General features: G+C 55.5%; 1 protein-coding gene across 1 annotated transcript; it reads left to right on the forward strand.

Moving 5' to 3' along the window:
* The first annotated feature begins 7,438 nt into the window (after positions 1-7,438).
* Positions 7,439-18,129, forward strand: ndufaf6 (NADH:ubiquinone oxidoreductase complex assembly factor 6). The gene is made up of 9 exons (XM_072461038.1): positions 7,439-7,591; positions 8,716-8,815; positions 8,894-9,016; positions 10,116-10,172; positions 10,244-10,346; positions 12,120-12,253; positions 14,499-14,600; positions 16,453-16,509; positions 17,559-18,129. The coding sequence occupies exons 1-9, from the start codon at positions 7,455-7,457 to the stop codon at positions 17,685-17,687; spliced, it is 942 nt and encodes a 313-aa protein (XP_072317139.1). The 5' UTR covers positions 7,439-7,454; the 3' UTR covers positions 17,688-18,129.
* Positions 18,130-18,408: the final 279 nt, after the last annotated feature.

Raw genomic sequence — 18,408 nt, forward strand, 5'->3', positions numbered from 1 at the left:
GTTTCTCCTCTCATGCAGCAGGAGGCGCTCTGAGTGTTTCTCCTCCCGTGCAGCAGGTGGCGCTCTGTGTGTTTCTCCTCTCGTGCAGCAGGAGGCGCTCTGTGTGTTTCTCCTCTCATGCAGCAGGAGGCGCTCTGAGTGTTTCTCCTCCCGTGCAGCAGGTGGCGCTCTGTGTGTTTCTCCTCCCGTGCAGCAGGGGGCACGCTGTGTGTTTCTCCTCCCGTGCAGCAGGAGGCGCTCTGTGTGTTTCTCATCTCTTGCAGCAGGAGGCGCTCTCTGTGTTTCTCCTCTCGTGCAGCAGGAGGCGCTCTCAGTGTTTCTCCTCCCGCGCAGCAGGAGGCGCTCTGTGTGTTTCTCCTCCTTCAGCAGGGGGCGCTCTGTGCGATTCTCCTCACAAGCAACAGGTGGCGCTCTGTGTGTTTCTCCTCCCGTGCAGCAGGAGGCGCTCTGTGCGTTTCTCCTCCCGAGCAGCAGGAGGCGCTCTGTGTGTTTCTCCTCCCGTGCAGCAGGAGGCGCTCTGTGTGTTTCTCCTCTCGTGCAGCAGGAAGCGCTCTGTGTGTCTCTCCTCCTGCAGCAGGAGGTGCTCTGTGTGTTTCACCTCCCGTGCAACAGGAGGCGCTCTGTGTGTTTCTCCTCCTGCAGCAGGAGGTGCTCTATGTGTTTCTCCTCCCGTGCAGCAGGAGGCGCTCTGTGTGTTTCTCCTCTCGTGCAGCAGGAGGCGCTCTGTGTTTTTCTCCTCCTGCAGCAGGAGGTTCTCTATGTGTTTCTCCTCCCGTGCAGCAGGAGGCGCTCTGTGTGTTTCTCCTCTCTTGCAGCAGGAGGTGCTCTGTGTGTTTCTCCTCCTGCGCAGCAGGAGACGCTCTGTGTGTTTCTCCTCCTTCAGCAGGGGGCGCTCTGTGTGTTTCTCCTCCTGCAGCAGGAGGCGCTCTGTGTGTTTCTCCTCCTGCAGCAGCAGGAGGCGCTCTGTATGTTTATCCTCCTGCAGCAGGAGGCGCTCTGTGTGTTTCTCCTCCTGCAGCAGCAGGAGGTGCTCTGTGTGTTTCTCCTCCTGCAGCAGGAGGCGCTCTGTGTGTTTCTCCTCCTGCAGCAGCAGGAGGCGCTCTGTGTGTTTCTCCTCCTCCTGCAGCAGGAGGCGCTCTGTGTTTATCCTCCTGCAGCAGCAGGAGGCGCTCTGTGTGTTTATCCTCCTGCAGCAGCAGGAGGCGCTCTGTGTGTTTCTCCTCCCGTGCAGCAGGAGGCGCTCTGTGTGTTTCTCCTGCAACAGCAGGAGGCGCTCTGTGTGTTTCTCCTCCTGCAGCAGCAGGAGGCGCTCTGTGAGTTTCTCCTCCCGAGCAGCAGGAGACGCTCTGTGTGTTTTTCCTCCTGCAGCAGGAGGCGCTCTGTGTGTTTCTCCTCCCGAGCAGCAGGAGGCGCTCTGTGTGTTTCTCCTCCCGTGCAGCAGGAGGCGCTCTGTGTGTTTCTCCTCATGTGCAGCAGGAGGCGCTCTGTGTGTTTCTCCTCCCGTACAGCAGGAGGCGCTATGTGTGTTTCTCCTCCTGCAGCAGCAGGAGGCGCTCTGTGTGTTTCTCCTACTGCAGCAGCAGGAGGCGCTCTGTGTGTTTCTCCTCCCGAGCAGCGGGAGGCGCTCTGTGTGTTTCTCCTCCCGTGCAGCAGGAGGCACTCTGTCTGTTTCTCCTCCCTTGCAGCAGGAGGCGCTCTGTTTGTTTCTCCTCCCGTGCAGCAGGAGGCGCGCTGTGTTTTTCTCTTCCCGTGCAGCAGGAGGCGCTCTGTGTGTTTCTCCTCCCGAGCAGCAGGAGGCGCTCTGTGTGTTTCTCCTCATGCAGCAGGAGGCGCTCTGTGTGTTTCTCCTCCCGCGCATCAGGAGGCGCTCTGTGTGTTTCTCCTCCCGTGCAGCAGGATGCGCTCTGTGTGTTTCTCCTCCCGTGCAGCAGGATGCGCTCTGTGTGTTTCTCCTCCCGTGCAGCAGGATGCGCTCTGTGTGTTTCTCCTCCTGCAGCAGGAGGCGCTCTATGTGTTTCTCCTCCAGTGTAGCAGGAGGCGCTCTGTGTGTTTCTCCTCCGGCGCAGCAGGAGGTGCTCTGTGTGTTTCACCTCCCGTGCAACAGGAGGCACTCTGTGTTTTTCTCCTCCTGCAGCAGGAGGTGCTCTATTTGTTTCTCCTCCCGTGCAGCAGGAGGCCCTCTGTGTGTTTCTCCTCTCGTGCAGCAGGAGGCGCTCTGTGTGTTTCTCCTCTCTAGCAGCAGGAGGCGCTCTGTGTGTTTCTCCTCTCGTGCAGCAGGAGGCACTCTGAGTGTTTCTCCTCCCGCGCAGCAGGAGTCGCTCTGTGTGTTTCTCCTCCTTCAGCAGGGGACGCTCTGTGCGATTCTCCTCCCAAGCAACAGGTGGCGCTCTGTGTGTTTCTCCTCCCGTGCAGCAGGAGGCGCTCTGTGCGTTTCTCCTCCCGCGCAGCAGGAGGCGCTTGTGTGTTTCTCCTCTCGTGCAGCAGGAAGCGCTCTGTGTGTCTCTCCTCCTGCAGCAGGAGGTGCTCTGTGTGTTTCACCTCCCGTGCAACAGGAGGCACTCTGTGTTTTTCTCCTCCTGCAGCAGGAGGTGCTCTATGTGTTTCTCCTCCCGTGCAGCAGGAGGCGCTCTGTGTGTTTCTCCTCTCGTGCAGCAGGAGGCGCTCTGTGTGTTTCTCCTCTCATGCAGCAGGAGGCGCTCTGAGTGTTTCTCCTCCCGTGCAGCAGGTGGCGCTCTGTGTGTTTCTCCTCCCGTGCAGCAGGAGGCGCTCTGTGTGTTTGTCCTCTCGTGCAGCAGGAGGCGCTCTGTGTGTTTCTCCTCCCGTGCAACAGGAGGCGCTCTGTGTGTTTCTCATCTCTTGCAGCAGGAGGCGCTCTGTGTGTTTCTCCTCTCGTGCAGCAGGAGGCGCTCTCAGTGTTTCTCCTCCCGCGCAGCAGGAGGCGCTCTGTGTGTTTCTCCTCCTTCAGCAGGGGGCGCTCTGTGCGATTCTCCTCACAAGCAACAGGTGGCGCTCTGTGTGTTTCTCCTCCCGTGCAGCAGGAGGCGCTCTGTGTGTTTCTCCTCCCATGCAGCAGGAGGCGCTCTGTGTGTTTCTCCTCCCGTGCAGCAGGAGGCGCTCTGTGTGTTTCTCCTCTCGTGCAGCAGGAAGCGCTCTGTGTGTCTCTCCTCCTGCAGCAGGAGGTGCTCTGTGTGTTTCACCTCCCGTGCAACAGGAGGCGCTCTGTGTGTTTCTCCTCCTGCAGCAGGAGGTGCTCTATGTGTTTCTCCTCCCGTGCAGCAGGAGGCGCTCTGTGTGTTTCTCCTCTCGTGCAGAGGGAGGCGCTCTGTGTTTTTCTCCTCCTGCAGCAGGAGGTTCTCTATGTGTTTCTCCTCTCTTGCAGCAGGAGGTGCTCTGTGTGTTTCTCCTCCTTCAGCAGGGGGCGCTCTGTGCGATTCTCCTCCCAAGCAACAGATTGTGCTCTGTGTGTTTCTCCTCCCGTGCAGCAGGAGGCGCTCTGTGCGTTTCTCCTCCCGAGCAGCAGGAGGCGCTCTGTGTGTTTCTCCTCTCGTGCAGCAGGAAGCGCTCTGTGTGTCTCTCCTCCTGCAGCAGGAGGCGCTCTGTGTGTCTCTCCTCCTGCAGCAGGAGGTGCTCTGTGTGTTTCACCTCCCGTGCAGCAGGAGGCGCTCTGAGGGTTTCTCCTCTCGTGCAGCAGGAAGCGCTCTGTGTGTTTCTCCTCTCATGCAGCAGGAGGCGCTCTGTGTGTTTCTCCTCCTGCAGCAGCAGGAGGCGCTCTGTGTGTTTCTCCTCTCATGCAGCAGGAGGCGCTCTGTGTGTTTCTCCTCCTGCAGCAGCAGAAGGCGCTCTGTGTGTTTCTCCTCTCATGCAGCAGGAGGCGCTCTGTGTGTTTCTCCTCCTGCAGCAGGAGGCGCTCTGTGTGTTTCTCCTCCCGCGCAGCAGGAGGTGCTCTGTGTGTCTCTCCTCCCGTGCAGCACGAGGCGCTCTGTGTGTTTCTCCTCCCGCGCAGCAGGAGGTGCTCTGTGTGTTTCACTTCCCGTGCAACAGGAGGCGCTCTGTGTTTTTCTCCTCCTGCAGCAGGAGGTGCTCTATGTGTTTCTCCTCCCATGCAGCAGGAGGCGCTCTGTGTGTTTCTCCTCTTGTGCAGCAGGAGGCGCTCTGTGTGTTTCTCCACCCATGCAGCAGGAGGCGCTCTGTGCGTTTCTCCTCCCATGCAGCAGGAGGCGCTCTGTGTGTTTCTCCTCCCGTGCAGCAGGAGGCGCTCTGTGTGTTTCTCCTCTCGTGCAGCAGGAAGCGCTCTGTGTCTCTCCTCCTGCAGCAGGAGGTGCTCTGTGTGTTTCACCTCCCGTGCAACAGGAGGCGCTCTGTGTGTTTCTCCTCCTGCAGCAGGAGGTGCTCTATGTGTTTCTCCTCCCGTGCAACAGGAGGCGCTCTGTGTGTTTCTCATCTCTTGCAGCAGGAGGCGCTCTGTGTGTTTCTCCTCTCGTGCAGCAGGAGGCGCTCTCAGTGTTTCTCCTCCCGCGCAGCAGGAGGCGCTCTGTGTGTTTCTCCTCCTTCAGCAGGGGGCGCTCTGTGCGATTCTCCTCACAAGCAACAGGTGGCGCTCTGTGTGTTTCTCCTCCCGTGCAGCAGGAGGCGCTCTGTGTGTTTCTCCTCCCGTGCAGCAGGAGGCGCTCTGTGTGTTTCTCCTCCCGTGCAGCAGGAGGCGCTCTGTGTGTTTCTCCTCTCGTGCAGCAGGAAGCGCTCTGTGTGTCTCTCCTCCTGCAGCAGGAGGTGCTCTGTGTGTTTCACCTCCCGTGCAACAGGAGGCGCTCTGTGTGTTTCTCCTCCTGCAGCAGGAGGTGCTCTATGTGTTTCTCCTCCCGTGCAGCAGGAGGCGCTCTGTGTGTTTCTCCTCTCGTGCAGAGGGAGGCGCTCTGTGTTTTTCTCCTCCTGCAGCAGGAGGTTCTCTATGTGTTTCTCCTCCCGTGCAGCAGGAGGCGCTCTGTGTGTTTCTCCTCTCTTGCAGCAGGAGGTGCTCTGAGTGTTTCTCCTCCTGCGCAGCAGGAGGCGCTCTGTGTGTTTCTCCTCCTTCAGCAGGGGGCGCTCTGTGCGATTCTCCTCCCAAGCAACAGATTGTGCTCTGTGTGTTTCTCCTCCCGTGCAGCAGGAGGCGCTCTGTGCGTTTCTCCTCCCGAGCAGCAGGAGGCGCTCTGTGTGTTTCTCCTCTCGTGCAGCAGGAAGCGCTCTGTGTGTCTCTCCTCCTGCAGCAGGAGGCGCTCTGTGTGTCTCTCCTCCTGCAGCAGGAGGTGCTCTGTGTGTTTCACCTCCCGTGCAGCAGGAGGCGCTCTGAGGGTTTCTCCTCTCGTGCAGCAGGAAGCGCTCTGTGTGTTTCTCCTCTCATGCAGCAGGAGGCGCTCTGTGTGTTTCTCCTCCTGCAGCAGCAGGAGGCGCTCTGTGTGTTTCTCCTTTCATGCAGCAGGAGGCGCTCTGTGTGTTTCTCCTCCTGCAGCAGCAGAAGGCGCTCTGTGTGTTTCTCCTCTCATGCAGCAGGAGGCGCTCTGTGTGTTTCTCCTCCTGCAGCAGGAGGCGCTCTGTGTGTTTCTCCTCCCGCGCAGCAGGAGGTGCTCTGTGTGTTTCACTTCCCGTGCAACAGGAGGCGCTCTGTGTTTTTCTCCTCCTGCAGCAGGAGGTGCTCTATGTGTTTCTCCTCCCATGCAGCAGGAGGCGCTCTGTGTGTTTCTCCTCTTGTGCAGCAGGAGGCGCTCTGTGTGTTTCTCCACCCATGCAGCAGGAGGCGCTCTGTGCGTTTCTCCTCCCATGCAGCAGGAGGCGCTCTGTGTGTTTCTCCTCCCGTGCAGCAGGAGGCGCACTGTGTGTTTCTCCTCTCGTGCAGCAGGAAGCGCTCTGTGTCTCTCCTCCTGCAGCAGGAGGTGCTCTATGTGTTTCTCCTCCCGTGCAGCAGGAGGCGCTCTGTGTGTTTCTCTTCTCGTGCAGCAGGAGAAGCTCTGTTTGTTTCTCCTCCCGCGCAGCAGGAGGTGCACTATGTGTTTCTCCTCCCGTGCAGCACGAGGCGCTCTGTGTGTTTCTCCTCCCGCGCAGCAGGAGGTGCTCTGTGTGTTTCACCTCCCGTGCAACAGGAGGCGCTCTGTGTTTTTCTCCTCCTGCAGCAGGAGGTGCTTTTTTTGTTTCTCCTCCCGTGCAGCAGGAGGCGCTCTGTGTGTTTCTCCTCTCGTGCAGCACGAGGCGCTCTGTGTGTTTCTCCTCTTGAGCAGCAGTAGGCGCTCTGTGCGTTTTTCCTCCCGTGCAGCAGGAGGCGCTCTGTGCGTTTTTCCTCCCGTGCAGCAGGAGGCGCTCTGTGTGTTTCTCCTCCTGCAGCAGGAGGCTCTCTGTGTGTTTCTCCTCCTGCAGCAGCAGGAGGTGCTCTGTGTGTTTCTCCTCCTGCAGCAGGAGGCGCTCTGTGTGTTTCTCCTCCTCCTGCAGCAGGAGGCGCTCTCTGTGTTTATCCTCCTGCAGCAGCAGCAGGCGCTCTGTGTGTTTATCCTCCTGCAGCAGCAGGAGGCGCTCTGTGTGTTTCTCCTCCCGTGCAGCAGGAGGCGCTCTGTGTGTTTCTCCTGCAACAGCAGGAGGCGCTCTGTGTGTTTCTCCTCCTGCAGCAGCAGAAGGCGCTCTGTGAGTATCTCCTCCCGAGCAGCAGGGGACGCTCTGTGTGTTTTTCCTCCTGCAGCAGGAGGTGCTCTGTGTGTTTCTCCTCCCGAGCAGCAGGAGGCGCTCTGTGTGTTTCTCCTCCTGCAGCAGGAGGCGCTCTGTGTGTTTCTCCTCCTGCAGCAGGAGGCGCTCTGTGTGTTTCTCCTCCTGCAGCAGCAGGAGGCGCTCTGTGTGTTTCTCCTCCTGCAGCAGGAGGCGCTCTGTGTGTTTCTCCTCCTGCAGCAGCAGGAGGTGCTCTGTGTGTTTCTCCTCCTGCAGCAGGAGGCGCTCTGTGTGTTTCTCCTCCTGCAGCAGCAGGAGGCGCTCTGTGTGTTTCTCCTCCTCCTGCAGCAGGAGGCGCTATCTGTGTTTATCCTCCTGCAGCAGCAGGAGGCGCTCTGTGTGTTTATCCTCCTGCAGCAGCAGGAGGCGCTCTGTGTGTTTCTCCTCCTGCAGCAGCAGGAGGTGCTCTGTGTGTTTCTCCTCCTGCAGCAGGAGGCGCTCTGTGTGTTTCTCCTCCTGCAGCAGCAGGAGGCGCTCTGTGTGTTTCTCCTCCTCCTGCAGCAGGAGGCGCTCTCTGTGTTTATCCTCCTGCAGCAGCAGGAGGCGCTCTGTGTGTTTATCCTCCTGCAGCAGCAGGAGGCGCTCTGTGTGTTTCTCCTCCCGTGCAGCAGGAGGCGCTCTGTGTGTTTCTCTTCCCGTGCAGCAGGAGGCGCTCTGTGTGTTTCTCCTCCCGTGCAGCAGGGGGCGCGCTCCTCCTCTCTCCGCCTCCTCCAGGACAGTTGGAGGAGAACATGGCCGCGGCCTCCGGCTTCAGGCGCCGCTTTTTGCGGAATAAAAGTCACATTTTATCTTTTTGCGGAAGAAATTCAGCCCGAGACGCGAGAGTCACAGAGATTCTGAACCACAAGCTCTGCCTCGAGCTGGTCAGGTACTAAACCAGGACTAAACCCGGACTAAACCAGGACTAAACCATGACTAAACCATGACTAAACCATGACTAAACCATGACTAAACCATGACTAAACCAGGACTAAACCATGACTAAACCAGGACTAAACCCGGACTAAACCCGGACTAAACCAGGACTAAACCAGGACTAAACCAGGACTAAACCAGGACTAAACCAGGACTAAACCAGGACTAAACCAGGTCCAAACCAGGTCCAAACCAGGTCCAAACCAGGTCTAAACCAGGACTAAACCAGGTCTAAACCAGGTCTAAACCAGGTCTAAACCAGGACTAAACCAGGTCTAAACCAGGACTAAACCAGGACTAAACCAGGTCTAAACCAGGTCTAAACCAGGACTAAACCAGGACTAAACCAGGTCTAAACCAGGTCTAAACCAGGACTAAACCAGGACTAAACCAGGACTAAACCAGGACTAAACCATGACTAAACCCGGACTAAACCCGGACTAAACCATGACTAAACCATGACTAAACCATGACTAAACCATGACTAAACCAGGACTAAACCATGACTAAACCCGGACTAAACCCGGACTAAACCAGGACTAAACCAGGACTAAACCCGGACTAAACCATGACTAAACCATGACTAAACCATGACTAAACCATGACTAAACCAGGACTAAACCCGGACTAAACCCGGTCCAAACCAGGTCCAAACCAGGTCCAAACCAGGTCCAAACCAGGTCTAAACCAGGACTAAACCAGGTCTAAACCAGGTCTAAACCAGGACTAAACCAGGACTAAACCAGGTCTAAACCAGGACTAAACCAGGACTAAACCAGGACTAAACCAGGTCTAAACCAGGTCTAAACCAGGTCTAAACCAGGACTAAACCAGGACTAAACCAGGACTAAACCAGGACTAAACCAGGTCTAAACCAGGTCTAAACCAGGACTAAACCAGGTCTAAACCAGGACTAAACCAGGTCTAAACCAGGTCTAAACCAGGTCTAAACCAGGTCTAAACTAGGACTAAACCAGGTCTAAACCAGGTCTAAACCAGGTCTAAACCAGGACTAAACCAGGTCTAAACCAGGTCTAAACTAGGACTAAACCAGGTCTATCTCTTGCTCTGGTCCAGGTCCAGAGACTATGAGGGCTTCGTGTGTTCTCTGCTGCTCCCGGATGAAGCTCGGCGCTCGTCTCTGGCTCTGAGGGCCTTTAATGTGGAGCTGGCTCAGGTACCAACAAACTCCACCACCGGGACTCTGACCTCTGACCTTTGACCTCTGACTTCCTCTTGTTTCCCTCTTTTGAAGGTGAAGGACTCCATTTCCCAGAAGACCATTGGCCTGATGCGGATGCAGTTCTGGAAAACGGCCATCGAAGAGATTTATCGCGACGAGCCTCCGAACCAACCGGTCAGCGCCGAACTGTGGAGGGTGAGTCTGACCGGAGGGTCACGGGTTCGACTCCCCCCTGACCTCCAGAGGGTGACTGGTTCAACTCCCCCCTGACCTCCAGAGGGTCACGGGTTCAACTCCCCCATGACCACCAGAGGGTGACTGGTTCAACTCCCCCCTGACCTCCAGAGGGTCACGGGTTCGACTCCCCCATGACCACCAGAGGGTCACGATTTCGACTCCCCCCTGACCTCCAGAGGGTCACGGGTTCGACTCCCCCCTGACCTCCACCAGAGGGTGACGGGTTCATCTCCCCCCTGACCTCCACCAGAGGGTGACGGGTTCATCTCCCCCCTGACCTCCGCCAGAGGGTGACGGGTTCGACTCCCCCCTGACCTCCACCAGAGGGTGACGGGTTCATCTCCCCCCTGACCTCCACCAGAGGGTGACGGGTTCGACTCCCCCCTGACCTCCAGAGGGTCACGGGTTCGACTCCCCCCTGACCTCCACCAGAGGGTGACGGGTTCATCTCCCCCCTGACCTCCACCAGAGGGTGACGGGTTCATCTCCCCCCTGACCTCCGCCAGAGGGTGACGGGTTCGACTCCCCCCTGACCTCCACCAGAGGGTGACGGGTTCATCTCCCCCCTGACCTCCACCAGAGGGTGACGGGTTCGACTCCCCCCTGACCTCCAGAGGGTCACGGGTTCGACTCCCCCCTGACCTCCACCAGAGGGTGACGGGTTCATCTCCCCCCTGACCTCCACCAGAGGGTGACGGGTTCGACTCCCCCCTGACCTCCACCAGAGGGTGACGGGTTCGACTCCCCCCTGACCTCCACCAGAGGGTGACGGGTTCGACTCCCCCCTGACCTCCACCAGAGGGTGACGGGTTCGACTCCCCCCTGACCTCCAGAGGGTCACGGGTTCGACTCCCCCCTGACCTCCACCAGAGGGTGACGGGTTCATCTCCCCCCTGACCTCCACCAGAGGGTGACGGGTTCGACTCCCCCCTGACCTCCACCAGAGGGTGACGGGTTCGACTCCCCCCTGACCTCCACCAGAGGGTGACGGGTTCGACTCCCCCCTGACCTCCAGCTGCACAGTGAGCGTCACACGGTTCTTCTGCTTCTGTTTCAGGCCGTGAGGAAACATCTGCTCACAAAGCGCTGGCTGCTGCGGATCGTCGCAGAGAGAGTGAGATAAAACGTCTCTAAATCGCACGTGTGTCTTGTTCTTCTGCATAACTGAGCGAGGCTGCTGTTCAGGAGAAGGACCTGGAGGACCGAGCGTACAGGAGCCTGCTGGAGCTGGAGTCGTACGCTGAGAACACGCAGTCGTCTCTGCTCTACCTGCTGCTGGAGGCGCTCGGTCAGACACTCTGCTCTTCACGTGTTCCACAGCCTCAGAACCTCCATCTTCTGTGAGAGGAACATCTCAGGAGCGGGACGTTCTGCAGCGTGTCGTGTTTTCTACACAAATAAGGAGTTTTCTGTGTAAAAACGGCCCAAGTGTCACATATTTGGGCCGTTTACTGTAAAACATGGACAGAGCAGCTTTAAATGTCTTAATTTGTCCATTTATTAGACCCCAAACCATTTACAGAGCAGATTTTGGACCTGGTTTGGACCTGGTTTAGACCTGGTTTAGACCTGGTTTAGTCCTGGTTTGGATCTGGTTTAGATCTGGTTTAGATCTGGTTTAGATCTGGTTTAGATCTGGTTTAGTCCTGGTTTAGTACTGGTTTAGATCTTGTTTGGACCTGGTTTGGACCTGGTTTAGTACTGGTTTAGTCCCTGTTTAGTCCCTGTTTAGTCCTGGTTTAGACCTGGTTTAGATCTGGTTTAGATCTGGTTTAGACCTGGTTTAGTCCTGGTTTAGATCTGGTTTAGATCTTGTTTGGACCTGGTTTAGACCTGGTTTAGTCCTGGTTTGGATCTGGTTTAGATCTGGTTTAGTCCTGGTTTAGACCTGGTTTAGACCTGGTTTAGTACTGGTTTGGATCTGGTTTAGACCTGGTTTAGATTTGGTTTAGTCCAGGTTTAGTCCTGGTTTAGATCTGGTTTAGATCTTGTTTAGAAATGGTTTAGACCTGGTTTAGATCTTGTTTGGACCTGGTTTAGTCCTGGTTTAGATCTGGTTTAGATCTTGTTTGGACCTGGTTTAGACCTGGTTTAGACCTGGTTTAGATCTGGTTTAGACCTGGTTTAGTCCTGGTTTAGATCTGGTTTAGATCTTGTTTGGACCTGGTTTAGACCTGGTTTAGACCTGGTTTAGATTTGGTTTAGATTTGGTTTAGTCCTGGTTTAGACCTGGTTTAGACCTGGTTTAGTCCTGGTTTAGACCTGGTTTAGACCTGGTTTAGTCCTGGTTTAGTCCTGGTTTAGTCCTGGTTTAGTCCTGGTTTAGTCCTGGTTTGGATCTGGTTTAGATCTGGTTTAGATCTGGTTTAGATCTGGTTTAGTCCTGGTTTAGATCTGGTTTAGATCTTGTTTGGACCTGGTTTGGACCTGGTTTAGTACTGGTTTAGTCCCTGTTTAGTCCCTGTTTAGTCCTGGTTTAGACCTGGTTTAGATCTGGTTTAGATCTGGTTTAGACCTGGTTTAGTCCTGGTTTAGATCTGGTTTAGATCTTGTTTGGACCTGGTTTAGACCTGGTTTAGTCCTGGTTTGGATCTGGTTTAGATCTGGTTCAGACCTGGTTTAGATCTGGTTTAGATCTGGTTTAGTCCTGGTTTAGATCTGGTTTAGTCCTGGTTTAGTCCTGGTTTAGACCTGGTTTAGACCTGGTTTAGATTTGGTTTAGTCCAGGTTTAGTCCTGGTTTAGACCTGGTTTAGACCTGGTTTAGTCCTGGTTTAGACCTGGTTTAGACCTGGTTTAGTCCTGGTTGACAGATTGCTCAGTCTCATTTACATAATGGTTCCTCCGCACCTCCTGCTCCACCAGAGCTGCATCTGTGACTGAGACTCAAACAAATGAACCTTTTACAAGGCATGAAATCCAGGTCCAAACCAGGTCCAAACCAGGTCGTCCAAACCAGGTCCAAACCAGGTCCAAACCAGGTCCAAACCAGGACTAAACCAGGTCCAAACCAGGTCCAAAACAGGACTCAACCAGGACTAAACAAAAGTCTTTTCCTGCAGGTTTGAAGAACGTCCACGCGGATCACGCGGCGAGTCACATCGGCAAAGCTCACGGGATCGTGACGTGTTTGAGAGCGACGCCGTATCACAGCAGCCGCCGCCGGGTTTATCTGCCCATGGACGTGTGCGTGAAGGTGCAGCCCGTCCAGAACATCTGACCCACCACCTGACCCTCCTGACCCTAACCACGCCTCCTGACCCTAACCACGCCTCCTGACCCTACTAAAGACACCTCCTGACCCTACTAAAGACACCTCCTGACCCTACTAAAGACACCTCCTGACCCTACTAAAGACACCTCCTGACCCTAACCACGCCTCCTGACCCTAACCACGCCTCCTGACCCTAACCACGCCTCCTGACCCTAACCACGCCTCCTGACCCTAAAGACGCCTCCTCCTGACCCTAAAGACGCCTCCTCCTGACCCTAAAGACGCCTCCTCCTGACCCTAAAGACGCCTCCTCCTGACCCTAACGCCTCCTCCTCCTGACCCTAACGACGCCTCCTCCTGACCCTAACGACGCCTCCTCCTGACCCTAAAGACGCCTCCTCCTGACCCTAAAGACGCCTCCTCCTGACCCTAAAGACGCCTCCTCCTGACCCTAACGACGCCTCCTCCTGACCCTAAAGACGCCTCCTCCTGACCCTAACGACGCCTCCTCCTGACCCTAACGACGCCTCCTCCTGACCCTAAAGACGCCTCCTCCTGACCCTAACGACGCCTCCTCCTGACCTTAAAGACGCCTCCTCCTGACCCTAAAGACGCCTCCTCCTGACCCTAAAGACGCCTCCTCCTGACCCTAAAGACGCCTCTTGACCCTAACGACGCCTCTTGACCCTAACGACGCCTCTTGACCCTAACGACGCCTCTTGACCCTAACGACGCCTCTTGACCCTAACGACGCCTCTTGACCCTAACGACGCCTCTTGACCCTAACGACGCCTCCTGACCCTAACGACGCCTCCTGACCCTAACGACGCCTCCTGACCCTAACGACGCCTCCTGACCCTAACGACGCCTCCTGACCCTAACGACGCCTCCTGACCCTAAAGACGCCTCCTCCTGACCCTAAAGACGCCTCCTCCTGACCCTAACGACGCCTCCTCCTGACCCTAAAGACGCCTCCTCCTGACCCTAAAGACGCCTCCTCCTGACCCTAACGACGCCTCCTCCTGACCCTAAAGACGCCTCCTCCTGACCCTAAAGACGCCTCCTCCTGACCCTAACGACGCCTCCTCCTGACCCTAAAGACGCCTCCTCCTGACCCTAAAGACGCCTCCTCCTGACCCTAACGACGCCTCCTCCTGACCCTAACGACGCCTCCTCCTGACCCTAACGACGCCTCCTCCTGACCCTAACGACGCCTCTTGACCCTAACGACGCCTCTTGACCCTAAAGACGCCTCCTCCTGACCCTAACGACGCCTCCTCCTGACCCTAACGACGCCTCCTGACTCTAACGACGCCTCCTGACCCTAACGACGCCTCCTGACCCTAAAGACGCCTCCTCCTGACCCTAAAGACGCCTCCTCCTGACCCTAAAGACGCCTCCTCCTGACCCTAACGACGCCTCCTCCTGACCCTAACGACGCCTCCTCCTGACCCTAAAGACGCCTCCTCCTGACCCTAAAGACGCCTCCTCCTGACCCTAAAGACGCCTCCTCCTGACCCTAAAGACGCCTCCTCCTGACCCTAACGACGCCTCCTCCTGACCCTAAAGACGCCTCCTCCTGACCCTAAAGACGCCTCCTCCTGACCCTAAAGACGCCTCCTCCTGACCCTAAAGACGCCTCCGCCTGACCCTAACGACGCCTCCTCCTGACCCTAAAGACGCCTCCTCCTGACCCTAAAGACGCCTCCTCCTGACCCTAACGACGCCTCCTCCTGACCCTAACGACGCCTCCTCCTGACCCTAAAGACGCCTCCTCCTGACCCTAAAGACGCCTCCTCCTGACCCTAAAGACGCCTCCTCCTGACCCTAAAGACGCCTCCTCCTGACCCTAACGACGCCTCCTCCTGACCCTAAAGACGCCTCCTCCTGACCCTAAAGACGCCTCCTCCTGACCCTAAAGACGCCTCCTCCTGACCCTAAAGACGCCTCCGCCTGACCCTAACGACGCCTCCTCCTGACCCTAAAGACGCCTCCTCCTGACCCTAAAGACGCCTCCTCCTGACCCTAACGACGCCTCCTCCTGACCCTAAAGACGCCTCCTCCTGACCCTAACGACGCCTCCTCCTGACCCTAACGACGCCTCTTGACCCTAACGACGCCTCTTGACCCTAACGACGCCTCTTGACCCTAACGACGCCTCTTGACCCTAACGACGCCTCTTGACCCTAACGACGCCTCTTGACCCTAACGACCCTGTGTGTTTCAGCACGGAGCGTCTCAGGAGGACTTCATCCGCGGCGCCAGAGACGGATCGGTCAGAGACGTGGTTTTCGACATCGCCGGTCAAGCCCACGCCCATCTGCAGCACGTACGGTCACTGTCGCTGTCCCGCAGCACGTACGGTCACTGTCCCACTGTCCCGCAGCACGTACGGTCACTGTCCCACTGTCCCGCAGCACGTACGGTCACTGTCCCACTGTCCCGCAGCACGTACGGTCACTGTCCCGTCACTCTTAAGACTCTTCCACTCTGAGGGTCTCATCACAGACTCAGACCTGTTTTAGCTGTGTCTTAGCCCTGTTTTAGCTGTGTCTTAGCCCTGGTTTAGCTGCGTTTTAGCCCTGGTTTAGCTGCGTCTTAGCCCTGGTTTAGCTGCGTCTTAGCCCTGGTTTAGCTGCGTCTTAGCCCTGGTTTAGCTGCGTCTTAGCCCTGGTTTAGCTGCGTCTTAGCCCTGGTTTAGCTGCGTTTTAGCTATGTTTTAGCCCTGGTTTAGCTGCGTCTTAGCCCTGGTTTAGCTGCGTTTTAGCCCTGGTTTAGCTGCGTCTTAGCCCTGGTTTAGCTGCGTCTTAGCCCTGGTTTAGCTGCGTCTTAGCCCTGGTTTAGCCCTGGTTTAGCTGCGTTTTAGCCCTGGTTTAGCTATGTTTTAGCTCTGGTTTAGCTGCGTCTTAGCCCTGGTTTAGCTGCGTTTTAGCCGTGGTTTAGCTGCGTCTTAGCCCTGGTTTAGCTGCGTCTTAGCCCTGGTTTAGCTGCGTCTTAGCCCTGGTTTAGCTGCGTCTTAGCCCTGGTTTAGCCCTGGTTTAGCTGCGTTTTAGCCCTGGTTTAGCTATGTTTTAGCCCTGGTTTAGCTGCGTCTTAGCCCTGTTTTAGCTGCGTTTTAGCCCTGGTTTTGCTGCGTTTTAGCCCTGGTTTTGCTGCGTTTTAGCCCTGGTTTAGCTGCGTCTTAGCCCTGGTTTAGCCCTGGTTTAGCTGCGTTTTAGCCCTGGTTTAGCTGGGTCTTGGCCCTGGTTTAGCTGTGTCTTAGCCCTGGTTTAGCTGTGTCTTAGCCCTGGTTTAGCTGTGTCTTAGCCCTGGTTTAGCTGCGTTTTAGCCCTGGTTTAGCTGCGTCTTAGCCCTGGTTTAGCCCTGGTTTAGCTGCGTTTTAGCCCTGGTTTAGCTGGGTCTTGGCCCTGGTTTAGCTGTGTCTTAGCCCTGGTTTAGCTGTGTCTTAGCCCTGGTTTAGCTGCGTCTTAGCCCTGGTTTAGCTGCGGTTTAGCCCTGTTTTAGCCCTGGTTTAGCTACGTTTTAGCCCTGGTTTAGCCATGTTTTAGTCCTCGTTTAGCCATGTTTTAGCCCTGGTTTAGCCCTGGTTTAGCTGCGTCTTAGCGCTGGTTTAGCTGCGTCTTAGCGCTGGTTTAGCTGCGTCTTAGCCCTGGTTTAGCTGCGTCTTAGCCCTGGTTTAGCTGCGTCTTAGCGCTGGTTTAGCTGCGTCTTAGCGCTGGTTTAGCTGCGTCTTAGCCCTGGTTTAGCCGCGTTTAGCCCTGGTTTAGCCCTGGTTTAGTCCAGGTTATCTGGCTCTGTCATGTTAGGGCATCTGACTCTGTCGATTTAAGAAGTAATTCACGGTTCATTGAAGCGTAAACACCTGGAAACTAAAAAGAGCTCAATTAATCAAGACAATTAAACCAGTAATTAGACTCAAGACTGAGGCTATTTCAAGTGTCTAAACTAGGTCTAAACCGGGTCTAAACTAGGTCTAAACCGGGTCTAAACCGGGTCTAAACCGGGTTTAAACCGGGTTTAAACCAGGACTAAACCGGGTTTAAACCAGGACTAAACCGGGTTTAAACCAGGACTAAACCAGGACTAAACCAGGACTAAACCAGGACTAAACCAGGACTAAACCAGGACTAAACCGGGTCTAAACCGGGTCTAAACCGGGTCTAAATGCTGTGTTGTTTCAGGCTCGCTCGTTCACACAGAACGTTCCTCCTGAAGCTGCTCCTGCTTTTTTACACACGGTAAGAAACACAAGTATTACAGTATTCAATATTTCAAGAAGGCTCAGTTAGAGCTTCTCTTGTCACTTGAGTCTCAGCTCAGTTCTATTTGGTACAAAACCTTTGGTCATAAAGTTTTACCAGTTTAAGTTTGTAACATCTGTGTTTAGTTTGTTCTGATCAGCTCCTTCCATGTGGTAAGAACAGATTTGAGCCAGAGATTCTTCACTTCCTCCTCATGACTCAAGCGTCTGTCATCTGCAGTAAGAACTGTACAGGAACCCCCGGCACCACATGACTCTCAGTATAAGACCTGTACAGGAACCCCCGGCACCACATGACTCTCAGTATAAGACCTGTACAGGAACCCCCGGCACCACATGACTCTCAGTATAAGACCTGTACAGGAACCCCCGGCACCACATGACTCTCAGTATAAGATCTGTACAGGAACCCCCGGCACCACATGACTCTCAGTATAGGACCTGTACAGGAACCCCCGGCACCACATGACTCTCAGTATAAGACCTGTACAGGAACCCCCGGCACCACATTACTCTCAGTATAAGACCTGTACAGGAACCCCCGGCACCACATGACTCTCAGTATAAGACCTGTACAGGAACCCCCGGCACCACATGACTCTCAGTATAAGACCAGTACAGGAACCCTCGGCACCACATGACTCTCAGTATAAGACCAGTACAGGAACCCTCGGCACCACATGACTCTCAGTATAAGACCTGTACAGGAACCCCCGGCACCACATGACTCTCAGTATAAGACCAGTACAGGAACCCCCGGCACCACATGACTCTCAGTATAAGACCAGTACAGGAACCCTCGGCACCACATGACTCTCAGTATAAGACCAGTACAGGAACCCTCGGCACCACACCTGAAATAAAGTCCTTTAACAGTCAGTTTGTTTCCAGACTTTGGCCAGAAACATCTTCTGCTTTAGATTGTTTCTGATGGTTCCAAGTACAAAGTGAAGAGGAGGAGAGACCAGGCACAGCCCTGTCCGACTCCTCTGTCCAGAGCCTTGTTGACTCAGCTTGTGTTTCCAGGTGTGTTTAGAGGATTATCTCCAGAGGCTGAGGAGGGCCGACTTTGACGTGTTCCACCCGAGTCTCCAGAAGAGGAACCCTCTGCTGCCCATCCAGCTGTACCTGCGCTCCTGGAGGAAGACCTACTGAGCTACACCTACTGAGCTGCTCTGCTCCTGGAGGAAGACCTACTGAGCTACACCTACTGAGCTGCTCTGCTCCTGGAGGACCACCTACTGAGCTACACCTACTGAGCTGCTCTGCTCCTGGAGGACCACCTACTGAGCTGCTCTGCTCCTGGAGGACCACCTACTGAGCTGCTCTGCTCCTGGAGGAACACCTGGAGTACATGAGTGTCTTCTCTGCAGATTCGTCTTTCCATAGCTGTTTATGCTAAACGTGCTAAATGTGCTAAACACGCTTCATTCACACGAGCTCGTTGAAGTTTAAAACCTTCATCAGACTTTATTTAATTAGAGTCTGTTTCATCTCTGACGCAGGAGAGAGTCAAGACTTTTGTAAAAGTCTTAAATCTGTAAATAATTTACTTTGAACTTTTGTGTCTTATTTTGAAGGAAAATGAAGTTATTAAAAATGTAAAATAATAAATGTCCAACTTTTTTTTGTACAAATAAGTGAAGGACAAATGTTTGTGTCCAGCAGTTTTGAGCCGCGCAGGAGCCGCTCAGGAGCCGCATCTCAAACAGCCCGCGCAGGAGTCGCTCAGGAGCCGCATCTTGAACAGCCCGCGCAGGAGCCGCATCTCGAACAGCCCGCGCAGGAGCCGCTCAGGAGCCGCATCTTGAACAGCCCGCGCAGGAGCCGCATCTCAAACAGCCCGCGCAGGAGTCGCGCAGGAGCCGAGTTGTTC

The sequence above is a fragment of the Eucyclogobius newberryi genome, unplaced genomic scaffold, assembly GCF_026437365.1.
Source record: "Eucyclogobius newberryi isolate DKJ021-1_F unplaced genomic scaffold, fEucNew1.0.hap1 SCAF_3, whole genome shotgun sequence".
Taxonomy (NCBI): Eukaryota; Metazoa; Chordata; class Actinopteri; order Gobiiformes; family Gobiidae; genus Eucyclogobius; species Eucyclogobius newberryi.